Source organism: Capsella rubella, unplaced genomic scaffold (assembly GCF_000375325.1).
Source record: "Capsella rubella cultivar Monte Gargano unplaced genomic scaffold, Caprub1_0 scaffold_7, whole genome shotgun sequence".
Taxonomy (NCBI): domain Eukaryota; kingdom Viridiplantae; phylum Streptophyta; class Magnoliopsida; order Brassicales; family Brassicaceae; genus Capsella; species Capsella rubella.
The window spans coordinates 488,420-515,588 of record NW_006238917.1 but is presented as its reverse complement, the minus strand read 5'-3'; the positions used below and the strand labels follow the sequence as shown (position 1 = coordinate 515,588).

At 37.6% G+C, this 27,169-nt stretch overlaps 4 protein-coding genes across 6 annotated transcripts; 2 read left to right on the top strand and 2 right to left on the bottom strand.

Annotated features, from left to right (window-relative positions):
* Positions 1–817: 817 nt before the first annotated feature.
* Positions 818–2,614, bottom strand: LOC17879256 (alkane hydroxylase MAH1). Its single transcript, XM_006283481.2, has one exon. The coding sequence runs from the start codon at positions 2,558–2,560 to the stop codon at positions 1,004–1,006; it is 1,557 nt and encodes a 518-aa protein (XP_006283543.1). The 5' UTR covers positions 2,561–2,614; the 3' UTR covers positions 818–1,003.
* A 1,305-nt stretch (positions 2,615–3,919) lies between these two features.
* On the top strand, positions 3,920–5,845 carry LOC17880101 (protein SLOW GREEN 1, chloroplastic). The gene is made up of 5 exons (XM_006283996.2): positions 3,920–4,586; positions 4,788–4,931; positions 5,040–5,120; positions 5,240–5,454; positions 5,567–5,845. The coding sequence occupies exons 1-4, from the start codon at positions 3,969–3,971 to the stop codon at positions 5,423–5,425; spliced, it is 1,029 nt and encodes a 342-aa protein (XP_006284058.1). The 5' UTR covers positions 3,920–3,968; the 3' UTR covers positions 5,426–5,454; positions 5,567–5,845.
* Positions 5,846–7,019: 1,174 nt separating this feature from the next.
* Positions 7,020–10,073, top strand: LOC17879393 (S-adenosylmethionine carrier 1, chloroplastic/mitochondrial). 3 transcript variants are annotated; one of them, XM_023778797.1, is made up of 13 exons: positions 7,020–7,136; positions 7,280–7,350; positions 7,445–7,552; positions 7,793–7,879; positions 8,028–8,100; positions 8,320–8,410; positions 8,608–8,661; positions 8,747–8,842; positions 8,929–9,018; positions 9,157–9,208; positions 9,444–9,505; positions 9,581–9,661; positions 9,784–10,073. In XM_023778797.1, the coding sequence occupies exons 2-13, from the start codon at positions 7,296–7,298 to the stop codon at positions 9,907–9,909; spliced, it is 975 nt and encodes a 324-aa protein (XP_023634565.1). In that variant the 5' UTR covers positions 7,020–7,136; positions 7,280–7,295; the 3' UTR covers positions 9,910–10,073. The 3 variants fall into 3 exon arrangements, with proteins under 3 accessions (XP_023634565.1, XP_023634566.1, XP_023634567.1); XM_023778798.1 differs by lacking the exon at positions 7,020–7,136 and adding an exon at positions 7,162–7,180; XM_023778799.1 differs by lacking the exon at positions 7,020–7,136 and having other exon boundaries at positions 7,261–7,350.
* Positions 10,074–10,538: 465 nt separating this feature from the next.
* LOC17879534 lies at positions 10,539–26,885 on the bottom strand. Its single transcript, XM_023779049.1, has 26 exons — positions 26,589–26,885; positions 26,188–26,374; positions 23,977–26,091; positions 23,377–23,452; positions 22,738–22,860; positions 21,803–22,043; positions 21,282–21,701; positions 21,020–21,205; positions 20,627–20,920; positions 19,291–19,932; positions 18,770–19,169; positions 18,567–18,694; positions 17,668–17,838; positions 17,243–17,443; positions 16,595–17,158; positions 16,455–16,514; positions 16,023–16,348; positions 15,405–15,819; positions 14,812–15,276; positions 14,154–14,270; positions 13,945–14,066; positions 13,145–13,874; positions 12,742–12,996; positions 12,331–12,513; positions 11,897–12,238; positions 10,539–11,669 (listed from the first exon to the last, which is right to left on the bottom strand). The coding sequence occupies exons 2-26, from the start codon at positions 26,357–26,359 to the stop codon at positions 10,920–10,922; spliced, it is 9,498 nt and encodes a 3,165-aa protein (XP_023634817.1). The 5' UTR covers positions 26,360–26,374; positions 26,589–26,885; the 3' UTR covers positions 10,539–10,919.
* Between the last annotated feature and the right edge of the window lie 284 nt (positions 26,886–27,169).

Below are 27,169 nucleotides of genomic sequence, written 5' to 3'. Positions count from 1 at the left end.
TCTGAATAATTACAAAATGGAATAGAATCTTACGTTCTTTGCTGATTATGTCCTCTTTTATTTTGTTTGGTATTATATCTTTGTAATAAGTCTAATAATCTTTCGGAAACCAATGCATGTGATATATTATTACCCAATTAGTCATTTTCTAATATAATAACATTTTACAGTTTACATAATTTATAAATATTTCCACAAAACACATATCGTGCATACGTATTAATATAGATTTTCAGATAATCAAGTTTATTTTGTTTCGATCTGGATATTACTAAAAAAATCTGGCTATTATAGATATATATTCTTAGTTACTTTAAAAGGTCAATAAATTTGACTAAATCAGATGCATCTATCTCGTTTTAGATTATTCTTTTCTAGAAATACAGTAATTTTTTTAATTGAGACATATTGACTAGATCTCTGATTCTACTACAGTTTTCAAATTTTCGAATCTGTAATGAATTGGTTAAGTATTTTTAACAAATATTTATAAACTATACCATAATGAAAGAAGATTATATATCTGTCATACCAAAAAAAAAACCAAAATTTAAACAAAATAATTATCTCTAGTCAAACTTTCCTATTAAATATATAGATAATGTGCCATAATTTTTGTTTTTGGCTAATCTGTATTATATAACTATACATGTAATGATCATCTCGTATATATGTAATTTTAAAAATGATCCACAGTCTTCCTTTGTCATCTCTATTTTTCAAAAGATATATATGTAAAAAGTATGGTTGAACTAAATTCCCTGAGATATTATGTATTCCATGATAGATAGATCGATTAGGAAATAAACAAGTGATGAAAATAGTTTATTGAATACAGAATACATACCGCTATACTTCCCACATCTTAAAGTAGACACAACGTACATTTAGATTATGTGTTAATATAAATTAATGTTTAACAATAATTATATATTTTAGGGATTGTATGACTTTTTTGCTGACCATGAGATTTCCTCATCACGTCATAGTTTCTACTTTACATTCAGACCCAACATTTTTTAGAGACTGTGACTTTAAGACCATGCTTCATGTGCAGGATAACAGACGGAGCTGGCTCGATCTTGTGCCCTTCAACGACCTGAATCTCATAGTTTTGTATGATTTTCACAGCCACTGTCTTCATTTGCGTCATAGCCACTTCTTTCCCCAAACAAGTTCTTGGACCGGCGTTAAACGATAAGAACTTATAAGATGGCTCGTGTATCGACCTTCCGCTCTCAGAAATCCATCTCTCTGGTTTGAACTCTAACGCATCTTCTCCCCAAACCGATTTCATTCTCCCTAACGAGTAAAGACAGAACAAAATCTTCGATTTGGCCTCGACTTTGTGGCCGCTTGGAAGAACGTCAGGTTTAGTAGGAGACTTGTGTTGAAAGGGAACAGGTGGATAGAGCCTGAGGGATTCACAGATTGCGCCATGCAAATACACCAACTTCTTTATCTCTTGGGGGTTGAATGAATCAGAATCATAAGAAACAGAACCGTCAATCTTGTTTCCTGGAAATAGGTTTGTGTTGATTTCCTGACGAATCTTGGCCATGGCTTCTTGGTTTTTGCATAGAAGCCAGAAGAACCAAGTGAGTGCTGATCCTGTCGTGTCTCTACCAGCTAACATGAAGGACAAGATTGTGTCTCTAAGAAATCTGTCATCACTTGGATTCAACAACTTGTACTTGCTAGTGTCAACATGTATAGAAGACATCAACAAATCTTTAGAAGAAGAACTGATATTATCACTCCCTCGGCTGATCTCCTCTCTCTTAGAAGCTATGCACTCAGAGCAAACACGATCCAAAATCGCGTGAGCTCTTTTCAGCTTTAACTCACCTCCAACCCCAATCAGTCTTTGCATCTTCCACACCATCTCCGGCTTGACATGTCTGTAGAAAATGGCTTCCTCTGCATCGTCTAACGCTCTTGCAAACTCGATTTCTGGCATTTCAACCGAGAGACAACCTGGATCATACCCGGTTGCTAAAACAAACGTAGTGTCAAACGTGAATCTTTGGAAAACATCTTGTAAATCCACGACGAGTTTCTCTTTAGCAACATGATCAAGAAGTGGCACAAGCCCTTTCTCTAGCTTACTCAAGCTTGTATCTAATGTAAACCTTTGAAACTCCGGATGGCTCATCATGCTCTGAGAAGATTTTCTCAGATCCTTCCACAACTCCGAATCCGCATTGAAAATTCCGTCCCCCAAAACGTCAAATAACTTCTTGAATTCGGTTCCTTTCGGGTAGTTTGCAAAGTTTGAGCTCATAATGTGGTGGATGTTAGCGGGATCAACGGTGAACAACATGTCGATTCCCCCCAAAAAAGGACCTTTGAAAAGATAGTTTAAGTTGGCGTCCTCTAGAACCTCGGTTAGAAAGTCGTAAACACGTGGGAGTTGGGTAAGTAAACCCGGAAGCATACCGAGGAACGGCCAGTTTGTGAGAAAGGAACGGTGCGGTTTCTTGCTGATGATCAAGAAAAACTGAAAGATAAGGAAACAGAAGAAAGCAATGGAGATTTCGAGTAAGCTTGCGAAAGCCATTAGGGAGAATTATAGGAGATAACACTAAGGTGAAGTTTTTGATTGTTTTTTATGTTTTCATTCATGCACTAAGGAGATAACATAAATATGAGTATAAACAAGAAAGCATAATTCATCTTGTGTTGTCCTAGATATTAGTTATTTGTCTTTGTCGTTTCAATAATGATATACACGATGTAGATGAGGTCGTACCTTATCTTTGGTGATTATGTCCTCTTGTGTTTGTTTGGTATCTTAGCTTTCTGGGAAGTCAAAACCCCATTTGAAAACAATGATCCACTGCATGCGACATATTACGATAATTAGTTATTTGTCCCCAGCATAAGACAATAATAATTAGTTAATAAAATCGCCTACTAGTTAGTTAAACTGGGATCCGATAGCAGTGAAACACATCACAGAAACAGAGAAACATTAAATAGCTTTAACGGAACATATTATATAAGATAAATTCATTTTCTTAGCTTGATAGCTTTCAACATATCATGTAGTTGTTGTTCGAACTTCGAACTGCATCTGTATCTTTCGTAATAATTGATTTGAAAGCAACAATAATTGAGATGTCAAGATTGCGTAGCTGGTGGTGTTTGACAGTGACGTATGTGATGTCTAGTGTGTACTGACCTAGTTTGGCAGATTCAGGTTCCATGGTCCTTGGATCAGTTCGTTGGCACGTTCTCCCATGGCCTAAGATGATGCTTCAGGCCATGTAATTCTATCAGAATGTTATTGAAACAATGAACTTCCAAGTCCAAATAATGATTTTGTTAATAGCCAATGTACCGTCTGTAGTGATGATTTGATGTCAATGTTGTGAGGTGGTATAGATTTGGTTTACAGTAAACCGTCTACTATAATTTCTTTTGTGATTACTTAAAAAGGTGTTTTTTTTCACACTAAGACCATCATTAACAAGGGGTTCTTAAATAAATCTTAAGCTAAAAAAAGTTAAGAAAAGGTAAGAAAAGTTAGTTTATGTCTCTTGTATAAGAGATATTTAATCACTTTTCTTAGTTTTTTTGTACTTTTCTTAACTTAAGATTTTGTTAAAACCCCTTGATAATCATGCTCTAAGGGCATCTTTAAAGGGATAAACTGAAAGATATATCTTAGTAGAAAAAAAGTATTAAAATAATTACTACTTGTAAATTAAAAAAATATTAAAATATTAAATAGTATGGAAAAAATATTAAAAATGAATATATTTTAATGGGAACCAATCACTGCTTGCCACATCCCACTAACATCTCACCCAGAAAACATCTGAAGACTCGCTTGCTACATTTATTACCACTGTTTTATTATTTTATAATTTTTTTAATACTCTAAGACACAAGAGTATATACTGTTAAGGATGGCCTAAGGGTAAATGAGACAAAAATTACAAGACGCTCGGTGAAGACGCAGGATGTGTTCAATCGGAGTATTAGCTCTTTGTTCTCCGGCTAAATTTCATCACCGCCGGGAACAACCGCAGATTTTTACTCCGACCCATCTGCGTAATCCAAATGGGTTCCAATTTCGGAGGAGAAATTCACGAGATTTCGCTCCCAAACTCGCCCAATCCGACCCCAATTTCGCTTCGCCCTTTTCACATCTTCCTCTAATACGCTCTTCGACGTCTCTTCATTCCTCCGTTCAGACTCTGGCGAGAAAAGCCGCGATTTTACTTGTTGGGTCGTTTGTCTTTCTAGGGTTCTGTTCTTCGAAGCCAGCTTTTGCACTACCCGCTGCAACTGTGGTCTCTCAAGCGGAGTTAGAGGACGAGATAATGTTCGAGAAGCTTCTGGAGAGTGAGCCAGAGAACATGGAGGCTATGAAGGCTGTTTTGTATAAGAAGATGAGGAGAGGGAAGACTGAAGATGCTGTGAAGTATGTTGAGAAGCTAATGAAATTAGAGCCTCATGAAATTGAATGGAAGCTTTTAGAAGCGCTTTGCTATGAGACAATGGGACAATTGAGCAAAGCTAAGAGATTGTTCAAGGATATTCTCAAAGAACAACCTCTTTTGATCAGAGCTTTGCACGTATGTGTTTCTCACCTTTTGAAGCTTCTCTAAGACTACAGTATTTCAATGAAACTGTGATTTAAGTGTATGTTTAGGAGAAATGGTTTTTCTTTTCGTTGGTAGGTAACAGAATAGTGCCTTGATTTCGATATTGCAGCATCTTAAATTGATTACTCCTCCCAAAAGGATTTACGTTTGGTATTGTCTTACTGCTTGCAGGGTCTTGCAATGGTAATGCATAAGACTCATGACTCCTCTCTCTTTGATATGCTCATGGACGCTATGGAAGTTGCTCGACGAGGAAACCGTGTAACTGAGGAGAGAAACATACAAGTCTTGATTGGTCAAATGCATATTGTCAAGGTAAAACCGATGCAAAACCAATCCTTAAGTTCCTTCTTGTCCTTTTGAACTATGTATCGATATAATAGCTTGTTGTCTGTTCTTATGGAAATTGGTTTAAAACCTCAGGGTCAATTTGAAGAAGGTCTAAAGATATTTCAACAGATGGTAAATGATAACCCTCGAGATTTCCGACCTTACCTTTGCCAGGTAAGTTTATTCATGAAAAGAATGGTCTTTGATTCGCTGAATTCATCTCTAAGGCGTAAAGAATTTTAGGCTTCTCTTTCGCTATACTAGTTTAAAGAAATTGCAAGAATTGGTTTCAGGGCATAGTTTATAGTTTAATGGATAAAAAGGAAGAAGCAGCTCAACAGTTTGAGATCTATTGGAGTCTTGTACCTGAAGAATTCCCACAAAAGGGATTCCTCGACGATGTTGCATTGGCTGCTCAAGCCAAATCTCGAGAACGACTTCAAAACACATTCAAAGCTAAATTTGCTCAGGGGAAATAAACCATGGATAGCTAATTTTCAATATCCTGGTAACAAATTTCATCCTACTCAATGCTTTATCAGTAGTTAGAAGTTTTCTTCTTGGTTTTTGGAGTGCCACTCATGTCATCACAATTTGGTCTTGTTGCATTTACATGACAGTTTCTTATGATGAATCTCGGGTATGAATGTTAACCTGTGACGGGTTTAACGACAAAAAAAAAAAAACGATCTCGAGCAGGCAGAGTCAGTGGCTGCATTGGAGAACCTAGAAGAAGACACTTTGGTTTTAGAGTCATGTTGTGGCTTCTCTCAAGTGCAGAATCAGACATGAAAGGTTGTAACTTTTTTTTGACATGTGTATAAAATTTCAAATTAGGTACTTTTTTTTTTCCTGCTTCTATATGTCGCTCGATTGCCGATACTTCTTTTTCACAATTTCATCCACTCGTCAGTTGTCATTATTGTAGAAAAAAGCAGGATATACAGTAAAACCTCTATAAATTAATACTCTATAAATTAATAAACACTATAAATTAATAAATTTTGCTAGTCCCAAGTCGGGCCAATGTAAAAATTAACCATATTCGATAAGATAATAATTTTTTTTGAAATCCCTATGTAAATATAGTCCTAATAATATCATAAATTAATAATCACTATGTATATACATCTATATATATATATATATGTGTGATATAAGTAGTTATGTTGAAATATGCTTTTAGTTTTTTCTAAAAATGAATTTCTCCTATCCCTCATATCTATAAAAAAAATTATATTATATTTTTAAACTATAATTTTCTAATAAATTCCATAACATCATAAAATAAACAAAAATTTTCTAATGTTTTCTATTTATAAATATGCATCATATTCATTTTTGTTTGTTTTATAGGATGGTAAAAGTTAACAATTGAGGTATTAAACATAAATTTGAATTTATGTATGTACTTTGTATTATAGATAGGAATTTATTTATAATATTTTGAATTCATTTTTATTTTCTTATAAATATAGAATTCAATTCGAAACTATAAAAATTTATATAATCTTAAAAACTATTCTTGTTTTGTAAAATTGTCCCAATTCATAATTTTAAAGAACTTTAAGAGTGAAAATACCACTATAAATTAATAATTATTAATTTACACTATAAAATAAGAAATATTAATTTATAGATAAATTAATATCACTATAAATTAATAAAATTCTAAGGTCCCAACATGATTAATTTATAGAGGTTTTACTGTACATTTTTTTTTTGTTCAAAAAGCAGGATATACATATATGGCTTTTTTTTAAATAAAGTTAGTTCAATAATTGGTACTGTTTTTTAATTATTATGACGTGTCATTTTTTTTTTTTTTTTTTCGTCGCCTTATGACGTGTCATTTAAAAAAGTATATCACTACAAAAAGTATATGCTAAAATTAAATTATTATTTTCCCAATTTTGTTGTTTTTTGATGCAGATTTAAATAATCTAAACTATAACCACGTTTTTTATGCAATTTACCGACTAAGAAATTAGTGACGGGCTTAATAATAGCCTAGTGGGTCCTTTTAGGCCCATTCAGGGTTAAAAGACAGAATTGTATGTAAACAGAAGAGAGAAGAAAGCTTCGTCTAATCTCTTCGTTTTGAGAACCTTTGTGGGAAGGAGAGCAAAATATCGTGTTGGTGAACTCTCTCTTTCTTGCTTACACTTCGTGCCTCTCTCGTATCTTCCTGTAATCTCTAACGCCACACTCATTACATTTATGCGCTTTTTTCTGTATGTATAATTGGATATTGTTGCTGCTTCACTTACTTGACTAGTTTTGCGTTTCGCTGCAAAGAAAGAGAATGAGTGAAATTGGTTTGGTGAAATTAGGTGAAAGGCGTTTCCGATGGCTCCGCTTACTCTCTCTGTTGATGTGAAGAGCTCTTCAACGACTTCTCTTGGTAAAATCCGCTTTGACTGTCTGTGTTCATTTATTGACTGTCAAGTCTTTCTTTTTTCAATTCCTTTGCGTATTGGTTTTACTTATTGTTGCAGATGTTTCGAAGAGGACAATGCAGAGTCCACAGTTCAAAACGAGCAAAGGCTTTGCATCTGTTAATGCCCAAGAAGACAAACCTTTGGATTTCTTCCGCACTCTCTTTGGTTCGTGTCTATTTTGCCTTTCCCTACTTACTCTTTTGGTTTCATTTTTGCAATCGCAATTTTCTGAATTTCATCTTCTGTATCATATACGTCATTGTATCTGAAAAAAAAAAAAAAAAAAATTCTTTTTATGCTCACTGAGTTTGAAATACTGCCCTCATGATTAGACCATGTTTCCTGAGATCGGCAGCTTCAGCTGTCTAAGTCTTGTTATTCTTATGTGTTGTTTTGATGATGCAGAGGGATTTATAGCAGGAGGTACAGCTGGAGTTGTAGTTGAAACAGCTTTATACCCAATTGATACAATTAAGACAAGACTTCAGGCAGGTTAAGAAACTTTTTTTTTCATTTTAGTTCTTTGTTAGACTTGCTTTTATATGTATGCTACTAGCCCCTGTAGTCCTTTGGTTTTTAACGGCGAAATAGAATATTGAACTTAAGCTCCTAATGAGTTTTGATCATATGATGTAGGCAGCTCGTGGAGGTGGGAAAATTGTTTTGAAGGGTCTTTATTCAGGATTAGCTGGAAATATTGCTGGTGTCTTACCGTAAGTGACCTATTTACTTTTGTTATTTCACTATCTCTCTGCCCACTTGACATTGGTGATGCATGATGCAGCAACCATAGATTATGATTGTCTGGCTTCTTCTTAAAGAGCCTAAATGGCGAGAACCCAAATAGACAAAATTGTTTCCTATCTTTTCCTACTTCTCCTATTTTCCGACTTGTTTTGACGCTTGATTATTTTAACAATGTTTCTTCGTAGGGCTTCTGCTTTATTTGTTGGAGTTTACGAACCCACAAAGCAGAAACTGCTAAAGACCTTTCCTGATCATTTAAGCGCAGTTGCTCACCTGGTGAGAGATTTGCTTCATCTCTAGTCTGGCTATTGAAAAAGTATTTTATCAGTCTCTGTTTTCACTAGATTATTATATCAATAAATGAATGGTAACAATAAGCATCAATAAATTTTTTGATATTTAAACCGTTTCTCACATACGCTTCGTATATCAGAGTGAAAAGGAATAATTTGTTCCCTTATTTTAAACTCCAGACTGCAGGGGCCATCGGTGGACTTGCTGCCTCTCTTATTCGAGTTCCTACAGAGGTAAAAACTCCCTCTTGGATATCAGAATCCAGATCATGTTCTACACTGAATCCCTCGGTCCACATTTATATTGTGTATTTATTAGGTTGTGAAGCAAAGAATGCAGACCGGACAGTTTACATCAGCCCCCAATGCTGTTCGGCTTATCGCATCAAAAGAGGGATTTAAGGGTCTATATGCAGTTAGTAACATCTTTTTAAGATCTTGCTTTTAGTCTGCACGTTTTTGTTGAATTTTAATGTGGTAATTTGTTTCAATCGCTTTCAGGGATATCGGTCCTTCCTTTTGCGAGATTTGCCCTTTGATGCTATACAGTTCTGCATATATGAGCAGCTCTGCTTGGGATATAAAAAAGCAGTAAGCTTCTTGGCAAAATAAATTGACATTTCTCCTATTTGTTCTATCCTTGGATAGGGTACCGGAAAATAAAACGCATGGTAACTTCTGATGAACTACTATTGTGCATGAGATTAACTTTGGTCAACTCTTTGGCAGGCGCGTAGAGAGCTTAGTGATCCTGAGAACGCTCTCATCGGTGCATTTGCTGGTTGGTGACGTGTCTTATATGATTTAATAGAAATTATTTGGATCCATAAAAAATCAAACTTTTTTGAGAAATAGTCCGCTGAACTTAAGAAAAAATGACTCTGGTCTGCATTTACCTTAACACTACAAAGTACAATGAAGTTATTACAGCGAAAACCAGTTTAATGGTATTGTGCGAGTAATTTAAATGGCTATACTTAATTAGAGGTGCTTGGATATTGTTGTGGTTTATGCAGGTGCTCTGACAGGAGCAGTCACCACTCCTCTTGATGTTATTAAGACAAGATTAATGGTTCAGGTAATAATAATAGTCTCTCTTCTTCGACTCCAAAACCCAATCAGCTTATTGTTCTTTCTTGGCCAACTCTTTCAGGGGTCATCCAAACAATATCAAGGAATCGTTGACTGTGTTCAAACAATTGTAAGAGATGAAGGAGCTCCTGCACTCTTAAAGGTACAGAGACACACACAAACACAGATAATAGTTTAAAGTTTTCAAGTAGAAATCTGTAGAAAGTGTATTGTAAATTGAATAGCTATAAGAGGAGAATTCTTACAAGGATATTTGACATGTAGGGTATCGGGCCAAGAGTGTTGTGGATAGGTATTGGAGGTTCAATCTTCTTTGGTGTCCTGGAGCGCACTAAGAGAACACTTGCACAGAGACGTCCCAATACGGTTAAAGAATCCAAGGAGGAATAGTTTTGTGGCAGCAAGCTGTTAATGTTTTTCACATTCAAACCCCTTTGTGAGAGAGTTCAGTGTGATAGAGTTTGTCAAGTACCAATAATCAGATTTATTCCATATACAATTTCTTGATTGTATTTGTCATTTGATATTTAAAATTAGCTTCTTCTTTGTTTTTTTGTTTTTTTTCTAAAATAAAATTTGGTGACCTTCGTTTTACATTATTAAATGTTGATAGTAAAAAAAAAAAAAAAAAAAATGTTGATAGTACATTAGTTTTCTAAAAATTTATTTGGAAAAATAAAAATAATACTCAAGTCCTTCGAATTAATGAGAAAATAGTCAAAATACCGATTAGAGAAATCTTCTTTAACTAGAAATAGGCAAATAGCATATTACCTTGATTTTATTCTTAATTACGTGACATGATTATATACCCACACGCACCAATAGCGCGTAAGCTACACCGCATTAAAATCGATGGAGTATAGAGCTCTTGAGGATCGAATCTGTCGTCAAAGCTTTGATTTCTTCATTTTGTCCTAATTTCATTGAATCATCTTTTTCAAAAAACCATGAACTCGAAGCAAATCAGCAAACAATATCAGACATGTTATAAGTTATGATAACACTGTACACTGTAATTCATTCAAAATTATTCATCAGGGCAATTCTATAATATAACTTATACAAAAGACAGGTATTACACTGTACACTGCAATGTGCAATCTCTATGTCCTCTCTTGTGTATCTCTCAACAGGGCCATTTGATAGCCGGGGCAAAATAAAATATAAGGAGAGGACAAAAAAAAAAAAGGGAACAAAAATGGAAGAATTGTGTGAAGGCCATCAACAGAACATACTAACTACACACAGATACTAACCCTACAAAAGAAGAAAACAGACTTTCAAGTTTATGTCTTTTTCAGAACACCAAAAAGAAATCAGTCAAAAACCCGTTTTTCCAAATACCCCAGAAGATGCTTAGCATTGCATCCTTTGGTATGATCTCTGAGTTCACTCACTCACATCAGTGGTAAGTATCCTCCTCCATGTCCTTTCTTTAGTACAAGTGGTCCAGCATTTTCTGGGACCTTATCCAACGCATTCATACACACATCGACCATGTCAGAGAAGCCTGTTGCTGTTGTAGCAAGCTGTAGACGTAATCTCAAATCCCGTGTTCTTTTCAACAAGCACCTGAATGATCTCCACATGTATTTGGCCCACTCAGCTGGTAAGCCTCCTCCTGTGAGCCAGACTGAGAATTGAGACTGGTCTCCCCGAGCTGCCATTTCCGCTCTGTAGAATCTAGCCAGTTCCAGAAGCATTGAAGCCTGTAGGGGAAGCACCGCAACAAATTCAGCCACAAAATCTTCCGCTAGTTCGGGTTTGAGCATCAGGTTCCAAAGTACAAGAGCCCATTCACTTGGCTGGTTAAGACCATAAGCTTCTGCTACAATCAGAGCCTCCTGGAAACGGGATTGATCAACAAGTGCTCTTCTGGCGTTTGTTTCAGATAAACAGAGCCACTTGGAATCTGGCATCCTTATTTGAAGGGAGACAAGGGAAGCCTGACCACAAGCCTTTCGTGCTTTGTTTCCAGCATCAATAGAAGTGTGAACTTCAGCAGCTTCAATGTAATAGCGCATTGAATCAAGGAGATCTTCATTTTGATCCTTGTCGTACCGTAAAAACCACTGCTGTGCAGCCAGATCTGCACGTGCCTCTAGCAACGCAGCCGTTTCATGCTTCATGTCAAAGTGTTTATATACCTGCGGACAATGTATGTTTCATGAAAAAAAGCCATGAACAAGAGTAACTTTATTAAACTATCCCAAAATGTTCTTTCACGTGCACAAGTAACAGATGTGGTTAAAGTCAATCTAAATACACTCTATCATCTAGTATGGTAATGAATTAATTAGTCACCTATGGTAAGCAGCAAAATATAATGAAATAAACTCTTTTACTTTGCTGATTCCAGCTACTAAAGACATACCATTGCAAACGCATCATGATCATTTGGGTTAAAGAAATTCAACGAGGTCAGAACAGCCATCCGAAAACTTCTGACAGCCTGGGCAGTGCCAGTGTTTGCATCAGCAGCAGCAGAAAATTTTTGTAGTAAAAGATCAAGCTGCCCGTTTTCGATTAGAATATTGAGAATGAAATTAAGAGCATGAAAGTTTCCGACTCCAGTTATTAGGCGACCTAGGCATGAGAAATCTCCCTCAGCAACATAGGCTTCGACCCTAGTGGCCGCAAGTGCCACAAGAACATCAACTCCATCAAGGCACGTGGATGACTTGTAGAAGTGATGAGACAGAATAAGAAGCTCAACCTGTAATACATCAGGCCGTTATATTACCTCTCATCTATCTAGAAACTCATGCAGCAATAAAACTATTTTTAAGAAGATTCAAAATCACATACCTCACATGCGTGTGGTATTTCCTGCCCGGTAATCACAAGACGCATTAATGCATGACCAATTTCTTGCTCAGACGGACAAAGCTCCGCCCACTTCAGAAAGTCTGAGAATCTCCACAAAAGTGGAGCAGGCCCTTCCTCCTTTTGAGAATCTATATATCCTCCACGATGAGCTGCCAATAAACCCTAGAACAAGGAAGACGGATTAAAGACATAGCACAAAATAACCCACAAAAAGAAAGGCAGGAGGAAAAAGAAAAAGTCAGAATAGGAGGGTTTTGCCAAGTAACTAATCAAACAAGGGCCATAAGATAAAGAACTTTGTCAAAAGATGAATCCAAAGTTCAAAAATAAAAATCTATAAGTGTGTCCTTGTACACATACAAGTTAACAAAGATAGTTTTGCTACATTACCTTTAAGAAGGATTCTGCAAGTATCTGAGCGATACTAGCCGCGGGCATGGAATGCGTTTGGACAAGGAGACATGCTTCCTCAAAAGAATCTTGTGCTTTAAGAGAAAGTAAACGTAACAACTCAATTGGCTGCTTTTGATATGCCTCAGTGAAAGTAAGGCCCAGTATGTCAGCGGCTTTTACAACTGCTATGATTTTTCTTGCCATCCCACGTCCACTGCCTTCATTTAAAATGTTTGATAATTTCTCCAATACCTAGATGATCAGATACCAATCAGTATTATATCCAACAAAATGATAGGGAAAAAATGGGAAAACTAAACAAAGTAGTATTTTTATATAAAATGTAATAGTCTTCACAGCAACAACTGAAATTCAGGTGAGAAATATATAGAGAAACAACCTGCAGCGGTTCAATCATAGGGTGGTCTAAATTTAGACTGTGTGATTGAATAACAGAACGAACTTCACCATCCAACATTGACAATGGTACTTTACTGCAAGGTGTAGAAAGCATTGCTAGCTTCATAGCAGCATCCAGAATAATTATCTCAGAAGGTAAAGTCCCTGGAGCAAGCTTAAGTTGGAGCTGCTTAGCAGCTGTTACTTGTCCGAACTCCAGTAAAGACAGAACAGCTCTTTCCAACTCCGCAGGTTCTATACTTTCTTCCCACTTTGATAAGGATATTTCCAATCCCGTGCTTTCCTCTTGAAGCTGAAACTCGCTTTTGATGTTTAGAAGAGATAAGGAATCATCAAATTCACTATTCCTATCTGAAGAATCCACAAAATGTCTTATTTGTGGGACATTTCCTTTTGCTCTCCTCTTGGGCTTTGTGTTCGCACCAAATATTAAAGTGTTTGTGTCTTGGTTCCTTTGATGTCCTTGGCCAGGGGACCTAGGGTCATGTTTTTCTCCAATTTTATTTTTCGTTGCTGAAGAAATATGGCTGTCCATTTTTGTTATGATACTTGCTGTTCGGTCTATAAGATTTGAACTTTTTCCATTCAGCATATCTTTTCCGATAATACTGGGACTAAATGCTCCCACATTTTTCACATGTGATTCTGCTTCTACAGCCAGGAGCCACACCCTAGTCTCAATTTCTCGCAGAAGATTCAAAGGATAAACCCTGGTAGAGGTAAATTCAAAGTCATAAAACTTGTAAAACTGATAACATGTTGTAGTGCAATATCACTTACGGGTGTGACAGAGTTGTTAGCCCACTCAACCACTGAAGGGATAGCAGTAACAGCTCATAGATCTCTCTTGCAGGAAGATCTTTCTCCACCGCTTCTGCATGCCTAAGGAAAAATAAACCTGCCTGCAAAAGAATAAGCAACAGATTCACTTGTATCAGTATCAGGCTTCTACATTAACTGGTTATAAGTGAGGCAAACAGAAAAGTGACCTGTAAAGCAGGGAAAGAGTATCTCATGAATAGAGTTTGGCAGTGACCCCACAATGCGATTCTCTCTTCTGGAACATCCCAAAGGAATTCTTTCCATTCTGCAACCATGGATTCTGCCTATATGTAAAGCAGATACGAATTTCTATTAAGATTGGACATTCAGGGAATCCTTAAAGATAATTAGAACCAGTGGCGTACATCACACACAAAGCAGCTAAATATCAAATACAAAGAAAACATATATACAATAGGGCGCGAATCAAGTAACATTTCTGCTCAATAAAGAAAGTTTATATGAATGTAAAACTGAGCCTTGCAAGGGAAAATGCCCAGTTCCTTCAACATCACATCTCTTTCAAAGTTATATCAAATAAAAAGTTCACATATTTCCTACACTAAATGCAATTGTGATTCATCCATAAGTTAGAAAACCTCTACAAAAGCAACTCGCATAGGATATAGAGTAACCACCATGCAGTGCAAGAGAAGCAGCAAGAGACAAACAAAAAAATTGCGGAAAATCAGCCAGTAATAGCTAAACTGGTCAATAATAGTCTCAGAACATGATTTCTTATAAGTTGCTAGGCCTTCAGTATCCAAATGACCAGGGATTTTCTGGCAGTTCAAGCATAAGACAAATGCCAAGAAGTTTTGTTACCTGTGTTTCAGTAACATGATGAACAGAGGATGTCCAATTCGTACCAATGGTTTCAAGTTGCTTAGCCCAGTTTCGTGCTTGCTCCCACTGCCTGTTCTTTTCTAAGGCTGTCAGAAGAGAACCATTAGTAAGAACCTCATTTCCTATGTCAAGATCATTCTCCCGGAGTGATGGCTCAGCCAAGTTAACTTTCCAATAAAGACGCCGATAATATGTCGCCGCAGTTCCCCCATCACCAAAATCAGTTGCAGCAAGAAGTTGCAGTAAGCATCTTTTCTCATATGGAGATGGACAAGTTGACAAAACAGCATCAGCAGCTCTTACAGCTGTTCTGCTGATCCAAGATGCCCCAAAACTGACATCTTTAGATGTATTTGACTGAAAATGCATTGATTCCTCTTTAACTCTAGCCCAAAAAGAACCCAGATGTGCAGAAGCTTCAGACAGGCGCATTTGACAAAATGCCTGTAGAAAAGAAGAAAAACAGCATCATACCCATGCATCTATATCGTGTAAAAAATTTCTTGTAAGCAAATAACCAGGGCCCAATAAAAACAGAGAGGGTAAATAGTGGGCTAAAATGTAAGACAAACCTGAAGAGCACGGACAAATGGCAGTAGAGAGCAGGAGGGGAGGAACAATTCAAAAGCTTTTAGCAGAGGAAGAAACAAGCGTTGTTCACAAAGCACAGCGACCATTTTTGATAGAGACGCATGCTCATCAGACGAATCATCAGTAACACTGTGATCTTCAGCTTTTGCATCTTCTGCAGCATCTGTTCTATGAGAACAAAATGGTATACCAGCAGAGGTGTTTAAACTATTAGCTGAAGTCAATAAATCCACAGAGGTATGAGCAGCAAGTCGTCTCCGTTTGGGGTTCCTCCTATTGTAATGAAACTGGACACCTCTAGCATCCGTTGGCAAGGAATTTGTAGATACAATGGCTGCTGCTATATTTTCTGCTATTCTAGTTGTTATATCGTTCACCTTTATAGACGATGTTTCCCTGAAAAGAATGATCTCTGTTAGAGGTAAGACAAAAAGTATGCATCTTTATATTCCAGAAAACATATAAGAAAACTGAAACGCTCAATGTTATAGAGGATAGTAAATGACTACTGTGGCATAAAATAGATGAGAACGAACAACAGAAGATGAATTCTGATACACCCGACCTAATTGGAATTCTGTTATTAAATATTGTCACACCTGGCTGCGGTAATTTCCAACCAAATTGTTAGGCATGATAACGGAGCAACATCCGGAAAGCATGATGCTATGAGAGCCAATATAGACCACGATAACTCCTTGGCTTTCGATAAAAGGTATCCCCCAGGATTCTTTAGCTTCTCAGAGTACGCCAAAACTCGAAAGAGTTCAGCAGAGACATAAGCTCCATCCTCGGAGGAGGAACATGTAAAACCTCTGGTTGTGTCATCTGAGTACGATATGGTAGCTTTCTTTTTTGAGTTGGAATATCTCAAAACAGTCAGTATGTGAGCTTTTAAGCGTTGGTCACCAAACTCCTTCGATGCCTGACAGATGAAAATATGTCATAAATCGTAAATATAAAGCTTGTAACATAGTACAAAAAATTACTGACTGTGATTTCTTAAACCAGTGAAAGAGTGAGAGACATACCACATTGAGCACCGTATCAAATGGGTATCCTCCTAGCTGTGCTTCAGATAAAAATCCAATCTGATATTTACATAAATCAGATCAAATAAAAGCTCAAGGCTAAGAAACAAAATAGTAAGAAGAATTATCATGAAGCATACCCAATCATTGTCCCTTGCTAGCATGGCAAGATATTTGGTGCTCAGAGGAATCTTATGCATCTGACAAAATAGGGTAACTAAACTCCAATGCAAGCTAGCAAGTGTCTGTTGAGACCGCAGTTCAGACCCATCACCATCACCTGTTAACAGCCAGTAACCACTTGTTTTTCTATCTGCTCCAACCTCTGGAAGACTAGCTTGTTCCAGATGATGAAGAACAAGCATTAGTGGAAGACCCGGTTGCGTGCCAGAAATACTGTTTGGATAATGTTTTTGCTTCGAGACACTTGAGATATCAGGATAAGCATATTCGTTAGCAAGAGCCCTAGCTAGTGACCCCATTAGATCACCTTCACTAGATACTGCATGAAACATAGAGCCCTCAAGAGATTTTTGTTGCGCCATATCCACATTATCATTAGGCTTATAAAAGGATGATATCCTTCTCAAGGATGCCACGTCTATACGAAGCATGCTTGCAGATAAACCACAAAGCTCAAGAAGGAAGGTACACGAAGCCACCAACACAGAATCCTCAAAGTGTGTAATAGCAAGTGGTATGACCTGAAGAGGAAAAAAACAGCCATGACATAATAGACAGCAATTCAATAAACTTAAGTTAGAAACTGTAAGGTGACCAGCACATACAGATGAAAGAAGTGACTCATCACTTTGAGTCAGAGGTGCAAGTAGCATAGGAACATCTGACTGCATATTTCTTTGTCCATGTAACGAAGTGCCAGACTGATCTCCCAATTTTAGCTTTTCAACTCTTTGTTCCAGGAAAGCATTAAAAGCTGCGAGTGGTCGTCCACGATGCAGGAAGTGCTCAAGTCCAAGCTCGGTTCCCTAATTTCGGTTCAAAATAAGCATAGGTAATGAAAATATAAACTCTATTTGTCAGCGAATAATTGATATGTTGCATGAACATGGGATGACAACCTTTCATAAAGATAATTCTGTAAAAAGAGATATTGACATGACAGTTATCAATAGGACATTATTAAACAACTGAATCAGTTAGATCGTCAACAGGTTAGAGAAACAGGACTACGATAAAATGAAAGTGCCACCTCAGTTTTTGAGTGATGAAGCTCCTCTTCGATATGCTTCTGGATGATGGCTTCCCAAGATATGGCACTTATCTCAGTCGGATCGTCGACATTTATAAAGAACTCAACACCTCTATTCAGTAGATATTCCCCTGTAGGATATCCTGAGAAAGACAGCCATCCAAGAGGTCCCTACGAAGAATACTTTCTGCTATAAGCGACGGGCAAACACTTTTTAAGCAAAAGATTTCCATTGAGCAGATAAATTTCAAATACTGATAACGAGCAGGTGTGTAAACTATATCAGTAGTCATTTAGGCAACATATATATGTGCTCGCGAGTTCCCTAGGGCGGATAAGTTTCATACAGTGATAAAAGTACAAATGTAAGTTTATTACAAGCCATTTTTCTACTATAGTGAACCAACGCAAGGATGCCATATCAGAGGCTCGATATAAGGTCTCCAAGTTGAAAAGAACCACGAACAAGCAAGCAAGCTATGCATCCTTGGAAAATCTGCAACTAATTGCAGGAGGAAAAATACCTATAGATTGTATTGACGAGACAGAAGCCAGCACGCCAAAAAAAATACTACTAATTAAGCAGACCGGAGTTACAGTTCCATTCTACACTTTTGGTGTATTGCCTCAAATTTCTTCTGTAATATGGTAAAGGTTGGTACAAACTAATTTGATGTGTTTTCCTTCCTCCCTAAATCTTAGTGATCACTTCCCCCTAATGGTTTGTCTATGTGTGCTTCTTCACAGTTATCACACAATTTCATAGAAATTCTTAAGCTGATTATATTGCCGTTACAGTGTAATTATTGAGTTCAACTAGATCCCTCAATTCCAGAAAGTCGAAATTGTGTTGTACAACTCAGAAAAGCACATAAAGTATACAAATCAGAAATGGATACCTGGATATAAAGCTGAACTAATCTACGAACCGCCTTAGGAAACCAACAAGGCAACATCTGCAGGAGTGAGGTATCACGTGCAGTTGAGAAGAATACACCGTCACGCCAATTTAGATACTCTGACAAGACTGATAAATCGTACATTCAGAGAGAGTAAGTCCTCAATATACATAGAATAAAATAAAAAGTGTGGTGGGCTTTACCATTCTTAGTCTTGGTCCGAAAAAGGTTCCCAGATATATCTTCTCCAAGACAAGCACTAACAAGCTTACTCCATAAGGTAGGGAATCTCTGAAGAAATGATCTCAAATTCTCCAATGTGCACTGCGCAGAAGTGTTACTGTGCCTGTTCACACTGCCAGTACTCAAGGAATTTTGAATTGGCACCGGAGCACACATCATAGTTGCTAAAGCTGCCATTTCTCCTGCCCCTTCGGCAATGTCATCAACAGTACAAACAATTTCATCAATGTCCGGAACACTGGATTCACTGTTTGGTGTCCCACTACGTGACATAATTGCACGTGCATTTGAAAATGAAGCATCATACTCGCGGCCCTTGATCCTAGAGAGCAGCAACCATTTTGCCCAATGAGAATCACCCTGAATACATTGGACAGATTCTTGGCATTCTCACAAATTGAGTTTTCAAAACACTAACCAAAAGGGGTAGAAAGAACAGACATAGTAACATAAATATTTTATGGACGTGGAAAGCACTTACAACAGCTTCCTGCAATGAACTGAGTGAATCATTATCTAGGACCAATTCGTGATGATCAAGGTACAGATCCAGAAGGTTTGGTAGATTATATTGTGTGCAATAATGCATGAATAGCTTGTGAACAGCATTCAGGGTATCAACATTTTCTCCTCCATTCTTTATGGACAAACAAAGATCTAGGGATGGTTTACAAGATTCCTCCTTAAATGAGTCTTCGCTATTACCAAGGATGAAACCTGCCCGAGCCAGGAGGTAGACTACATCTAGAGCGTTGTCCCAATATTCTTTCAAAAATATAAACTTTTTTGCAAGTTCCTGTTCCATGAGTGTTGTTAGCCACAAGGAGCACCGGATATCAGCAGGCAACCTAAATATCTTGATATAAGGAACATCCATAAGTACAGCATCAACTTCTTCGATGGAACATATATACTCGCTACGGGAAGAAATTGAATAATTTACGCCAGGAGACTGCTTCGGACAATCCAAAGCAATTTGTAAACTTCCATCATATAATAAATCCTCAGGAATGAGATCCAACAGCTTAAGGACTTCATCCCAGTCATTGTGACACATATAGTACTCTAGCTGGGAATCCCATGGAACATGAACACCCATGACTAAAGGCTGATCCAAGACTATCTGCACAAAAATTCAAAAAGAAACATTACTAAAACCAAAAACTGCAGAAATTCCTTAAAACGAACAACAAGAACCTTTGCCTGAGCAAATTCATGGAGAAATACAAAAAAAAACAAAAAAACAAAAAAAAAAAAAACAAAAAACATTCAAATATATCACTGTTACTCCCACAACTGAAAGCTAATGTCAACTTCCAGTTCTCAAGGGTTTATGTAGTAATAATAGATTGCAGTAGCAACCATCTAATGCCCACAATTTACTAATTCAAGTAAAAAGATATGAAATGCAACCCAAACTAAAAGAGTGTCACTAAATAAGATCTAGTTAAGAGAGCTATCATTATTCAAATCTACAATTTTGTGCACATTTTTTGTCAAGAGGAAAAGATTCTAGCTATTAGAAAAGCAAGCACAGATTGCCTCTTGACTGTATTTGCCTCGTAATATAAAACAAGGAAAGAGCTAATAAAATCCTGAGAAGAACTTGTGTAAGACTATAAACACAGTTAAGCTATGCAGATCAATGAATAATACAACTGATCCAAAATCCAAGCTAAACATGCGGAGTAGGTGGGAATCTATTTGAACTTCCCCTGGGACCTGGAGGTACCAATAATATTCTGGAATGGTGCAAGTGGATAAATATTCAGACATCTAAAAGGTAACAAGAAAGAATGACTAATCCAACTTCTTACATGATCAAATGTTCTCTGATCCCAAGCATTTGACCACACTGCTGCTGCAGCCCAGTAACCAGCAATCACATCGGTTTCATCAAGCACATGCTCAGATGTACTCTCATTGATTTTTGTCCAAGAACCTAGAACAACACCATCAACCTCCCCACACTCAATCTCAAGATGCTGGAACAAAGATGACCCCCCAAGGTGCAAGCTCATTTGACAGCAGTCAAACGGTACTTCAGCTGTCAGGAGTTTCTTTCGACGAGCAAGATATGTTTCCCAAAAGTGGCTGCTAGGATAAAGCCTCTTTTTTTGTCACAGGTTCAAGCAACGAAGAAGTTAAAATGAAGTTAGAGTCATCCAAAACCAAGATACTTTTCTAACAAGTGATAGGAAATGTTATACCTCGATAAGTGATATCCTCTCCAGTACGTTGTCTTCATATGGTCTTAAGAAACCATGTTTCCTCATTTCTTCAGCAATTTGATATCGAAGAGATCTCCTCACTGTGCCAAATACCAACTGATTGAGAGACGCTTCTACGTCCTCCCCAAGCCTTTGCAGAGTTGCAATGGCGACCCCAGATTCACCCTACACATCAAGAAAGTCAAACGCTAGACATCTAACATGTACACCACTCTGTCTAAGCAAGTATGTTCAGGCTTACCTTCAAAAATAGGTCATAAGCAATAGCTCTTCCGATATCACGAATTTCAGTAAATGTATCATAATGCTCTCCATTTTCAACCACGTCTTTAGAATGTTGAAGATGCAATTGAAGAACAGCTAAAGGGAGTCGACCAGAGAGCAAGGCATCCTTTACCACGGTTTTCAAATCCAAATTATTAGCCTTCCACCGAGCCATCATCTCCTTGGGATTTTCCAGCGGAAGAACTTTCTTCTCTGCAAACCCTTGGAGTACAAGGCCAGATGCATAACTTGTTTCGTCAATGAATTGACCAGATTTGGCTGTCATAATACCCATAGGGGTCAAAGCAAGCTCCTCATTGGTCTCGAATAAATATGTGTCAATTTGTCTTGCCTCCTCAGATGATGCATCTGGGACACTTTCAAGCTGAGAATCATCCTGCAACGAATTTGGGTTTACCAAGTTCAGTGACTTTCTCACACACACAAATGTAATAATAAAATTTAACACGGTATTAAACTATGAATATCATATACTACCTTTCCTAGCTTAAATTTTCTGGTAATACGGGATTGAAAGTTCCGGGTGATCTCCAAAAGATAACCCATCTCTGCCAATCTCCTTGAATTCTCCATAACGTTGACATGCAGTGAAATTGGTGGACATGAAAGTCTTTGTGTCCTAGGACTTCTGTTGACCAAGTATCCATCTTTCTGATATTCAAGTAAACCATATATGCGAATCATTTCAGTCGCAAACCCTGTAGCCAATGCAAGGAGCCTACACATGTAGCAATAAGGATGAATATGCCAGTGTGAAAGCAGCCCCCAGTCAATAGAGAACGTGGCATAACTAAATCTTACAAGATAATGACGTTGCTAAAACTGGTTTCTAAGAACAACCACATGTCAATCATCAATACACTTAATCCTGAAGTGGAGCCTGATTTGACTTTTGCATAAATCTGAACATGCCTTCAATTCTAAGTGCAACGCATAGCAAGTATAAGCATCATTTAGGGTTTCTATGAGTAAGGACATCTACCAAGCAGGGAGAACACTGCTTTTGATTTTAGGGTTTAGGGTTTGTAGTTAAGGGTTAGGGTTAGCAGTTTAGGGTATGGGTTTAGGGTTTATGTTTACGGTTCAAGGGTTAGGGTTTAGTTTAGGGTTTAGGGTTAGGTTAGGGTTTAGGGTAATAAAAATAATAAACAATGCTAATGAGTACCAAGCAGGGAGAGCGATACTTTTTATTTACTGTCATCCTTAAAGTTTAGACCTGAAAAATAGAAATCCGTATACCACTTGTTTAGGGTTTAGGGGTTTGGGTTATGGTTTGGGGTTGGGGTTAGGGTTAGGGGTAAGCAGGTAGGAAAAACACTGCTTTTGATATTTTGTACGCTAAAGTTTAAACCTGAAAGCAGAAATCTTTATACCAGTCAACACTCATCTGCTCAGTAGATCAAGAAGCTCACCTAGATACAGCAGAAATCTCATAATCGTTTATATTCTTGCGCGACAAAAGATACACCGCAGAAAAGAGCACCCTTAGCATGCCTTCTTCTGCCAGCGTCACATTACCAAGCATCTTCAAAGACCTTCTCATACAGCAGAGGTTAATTAAAATCAATTCATGATACGAGAGAAATTGCATCGATTGCATAAAACATATCGAGACAAGAGATCAGAGTAAAATCAATGTCAAAATGTTGCTGAAAAACTATCATATTTCTACATGAGATGAGGATGTGTACGCACTGGAAGATGTCCATCAATCTTTAAAGTCTAGACTAAGTTTCGGTACTACGATAAAAATGCAGCAAATGATTCAGGAATACAGCATTAAAGTTACTCAACTAACTAACAACAACGAGAAGAAAAAACATAGATTAGAAACCTTATTTTTAGTAGAAAAACAGTAGGGAAAAATTCGGAACGAAAGAGCTATCATACACTGATACACACACAGTTACACGAACTTTTAACAAGCAATCTTTCTAGACTAAAGTAGCTACATCCTTCAATAGACCATAAGAGAATAATAACCGAAGTTGTCAACCAAACCGATACAACTATGCATAATTCATGGTACAAGAAAATTACTAGCAACTTACTCGTTGATGTCATCATATTTTAAGTAGTCCAACGCCATTTGCAGCCGACGCAAACGAACAATTTTTAGGTCCCAACCTATGCCACCAGTGATTCATTTAACACACAATAAGCTTATTGAACAAAACTTAAGAGTCAGAAAATCTATAAATCATCATCAAGACTCGATATGTGGGGTTCTGTTATTACAGTAAGGGTAATAACAGAAATCATAACGTAAATGTGAAGAAACGGGAGAGAACAAATTCACTGAGCTACTGCAAGCATTTTCTCATGCTCATAAACAGCTGGCGACCTCTGAAACTTAATTGAAAGCGTGGACATGATTTTATCATATAATTAATACTTGCCATGCATTCAGTTACAGTTAAGTTCTTGTATGCTAGCTTCCACTGATATCAAACTAACCCACATGACATCGTTTAGGTGAACTAGTAATCACCTAATTGTACTTAACTCTGTCAGCATGACAAGCCATGGTGGTTAAGATATAGATATCAATCTATAAACAAACTGGACAATATGAAAGGTCAATAAAAATTAAAATGAAAAGCTTAAAGGATGCAACAAGGTTATTTACCAACTTGCGTAAAAGTTCTTACCATTTTCTGAGCATAGATGATCTGCAGCTTCAGGGCCTTCAAACAAGATAACTCTATCTATGACCTCAACTTGCCAAGGAAAACGTGATTCCCCTATTCTCAAATCGTCCCTTCTCTGGTATGCCATGATACTGGTCTGAAGTGGCTGCAGATATTTAATGGCCTCAACAGTTGGGTAATTCGAGGTTATTGAGAGGGACGGGAGAAAAACTGAAAGACCACTACAAGTCACCAAATAGAGAAATCCTTGGAAAGAACAACCAACTGATTCGTCAATGAGATTCTCTTCCGCACCTTGAATAGAAATCTTGTTGCCAACATAATTCAAATAACTATCATCTCTCGCAGTCATATGCGTCTGCAACTTATAATGAAAAATCTTGCAGCTTTGATCTTCCCCTTTTGTTTGCTTTCTAGAAAAATGAGTGAATCCCAATGGAGAAAAACATATGTTATCATCCAATCCTAATTTTTCAGCAGATACAAACATATTCCGTGTGACATGTGAGTCTCTTTGGAAATTTTCTAGTCTCAGCACATTTTTTTTAGGCTGAGCAGAAAAACCACTCAACCATGAACCAGAGTAACCAGCTCTTTGATCAAAATTGTTATGTTGTCTTTCCAAACATGGTTCAGACATCAAGATGTCCAAAGCAGAAAAGCTAGGATCACACCTGGAAAAAGCATCTTCAACTCGAGAGCCAGAAGGATAAGGGTGGCGCACTTTTTGCTGGCCAACGTCCATGCCACCGATTTTCCAACCAACCAGACTTCCAAGCCCAAAATGACGTAAATAAGTACTAGGTTCAACGGACATGTGGTGTTCCTTGGAAACAAAATCATCCATAGATAAAACATATACCAAACCATTTTCCTCAACTGCGGCTATGAGTGGTGTATGAGAGGATACCAAAAGCTTTCTAAACTTTCTTCTGTCTGAGGAACCAACAATGTGAGACTTGGGCATGGGTGGAGTACGACTATGAAATTCACTTTGCTGATCAGCCTCTACAGTTGCTTCTTGCATATCTGATAAACAATGCAATCCACGACCGCATGTCTGTAAAATATCCTGATGAGAAATACAATCCCCAGATTTCACATCATATAACAAGATCAAACCAGTAACACTGAGGCAGATAACAAATTTATCAGAAAAACAGAAATCTGCCCACATATTTGTAGGTCCAATACTTGATTCCCAAAATTTCACAAGAGAAACCCATTCTAACCCCCAGCTAAACAGCTCGGCAACAAAGACAACACGCTTCTCCTTACTTCTATCGTTTTCATTGCTTGAAAGGGTAGATGCACAGTCTGATAAATCCATAACAAATCCAATTAGCGAATGGGAATCGCTGGAGAAAACTTTGGTGCACCTGTACAAACTGTTTATACTAGCATTGTTCATCGACATATCAGCTCGAGATATTTCATCTATAGCAGTCGGATCTGGAGCTACGAGAAAGCTATCATCTTCCTCCCGCATAGTATCCTTCTGAAGTATTGGCTTGTCTTGAAAAAGAAGGTTCGAGAAAGGTAAATCACCCTTTAATATGCTGAATGAAACAACCTCCGCAGAACCGGGAAAAGATAACTTCTCAGGGAACCTATACTGTGTTATACCATCAATTTCAGTAGTTTCCAAATCAATTAACAAAGATTGCATCCACTGCTTGGAGCCATCAAAAGAAGAGCCTCGTTTGTGTTCTGATTTCTGATTTTGACTAGAAGGTCCCCATTCAACCCATTTCCCATGCATCAGCTCACCATTTGGTTTGCCTTCGACTCTGTCACTTAAATCTTTTATACAGCAAAAAGCATGAACCGTAACACCATGATTTCCAGATACGAACAACAATTCTCTAAACAAAGGATCTTTGTGCCGATTGTAAGTATCCCCACAGCTACCCCAAGCAACAGACTTTACATCAGAGATAAAAGGAAAACTATTGCCACTGGAACTGCAATTATCTACAAAACCTGGCTCACCAGAACCAACTCCTGATCCAGAAGGAGATGCAATGTTCTCTGGATCTGGCCCAACAGAGCATGTAGGACTATACGACTCTTCAGTATGACAGCTTACCGAAACCTCACTGCCAATAGAACTCCCTGATAGCAGTGAGAAAGAAAGGAAGATTAACTGAACAACGCAAGTAAAATTGAAACGCAGATGCATACTGTGTTACAAGGAAAAAAAGTTATTACCAGCAACGAGAGGAAGCAGTAAAGCTTCGGAGTGGTACGAGTGTAGTACTAACAACTGCCTCGACGGAGAAATAAAAGCCTCTCGAAATTCTGATAGCTTGAGTTGCAATTGAGAAGGTTCCCACTTATGCAACTGCAGCAGCGTTGGGCCTTCATTCAACAACCTTTCCATCCTCTTTGTTTCACACTACACAGAAGCAAGCACGACATTTTTATATTTTTTTTTTTAAAAACGAAGTTATATCACAACTCAACACCAATCAAAGCATCAACGAACACAGCAACGTGCAAAAGGGGTGATGAAACAGCGAGCAACGGCGATTCCGACTCTAGAAACTCCAAATTTGAGCTAGAACCTTAAAACCCTAGCCCAAAATTGGATCCAATAAAACATACAATACCTTGAGAGAGATCAAGAGCAAGAGAGACTCGAATCAAGTGGTCGAGATCAGCGGCGAGGTGGAGCAGAGCTATCGCAAGGCATCGCCACTTCAATTGGGAAAATAAAAAGAAAAAAGAAGTCGTAGGAAAGATGATGATGATGATGAAACATTAGACGACGTGAGATGGAGAAATCGTTGGTGGTTTCCTCCGTCGACAGGATTCGGTTCACGCCTGCACGGACCACCGTGTCAGTCGTCTGTTTCCGTGCTTACGTGGAATTTTATTTTATTTTATTTTATTTTATTATCTTTTATTAAGAAATTAATTACTAGCTCTGGGCATATAATCCGGATCCGACAAAACCGATCCGAACTGATCCGAAAAATCCGATTTGGATCGGTTTCGGTTACTATGTAAAAACCGATCGGATTTTATGTTGAACATGATTCGGATTTCGGATTTAAACCGATCCGAACCGAAATCCGATCGGTTATCTGCTAACCCGAATACACATGGTCTAATACATCACATAGTATACATATAATCTCTATGTTTTTGTCCTTCAACACTCAAACCTCTTTTTTACGTCGGATTGTTC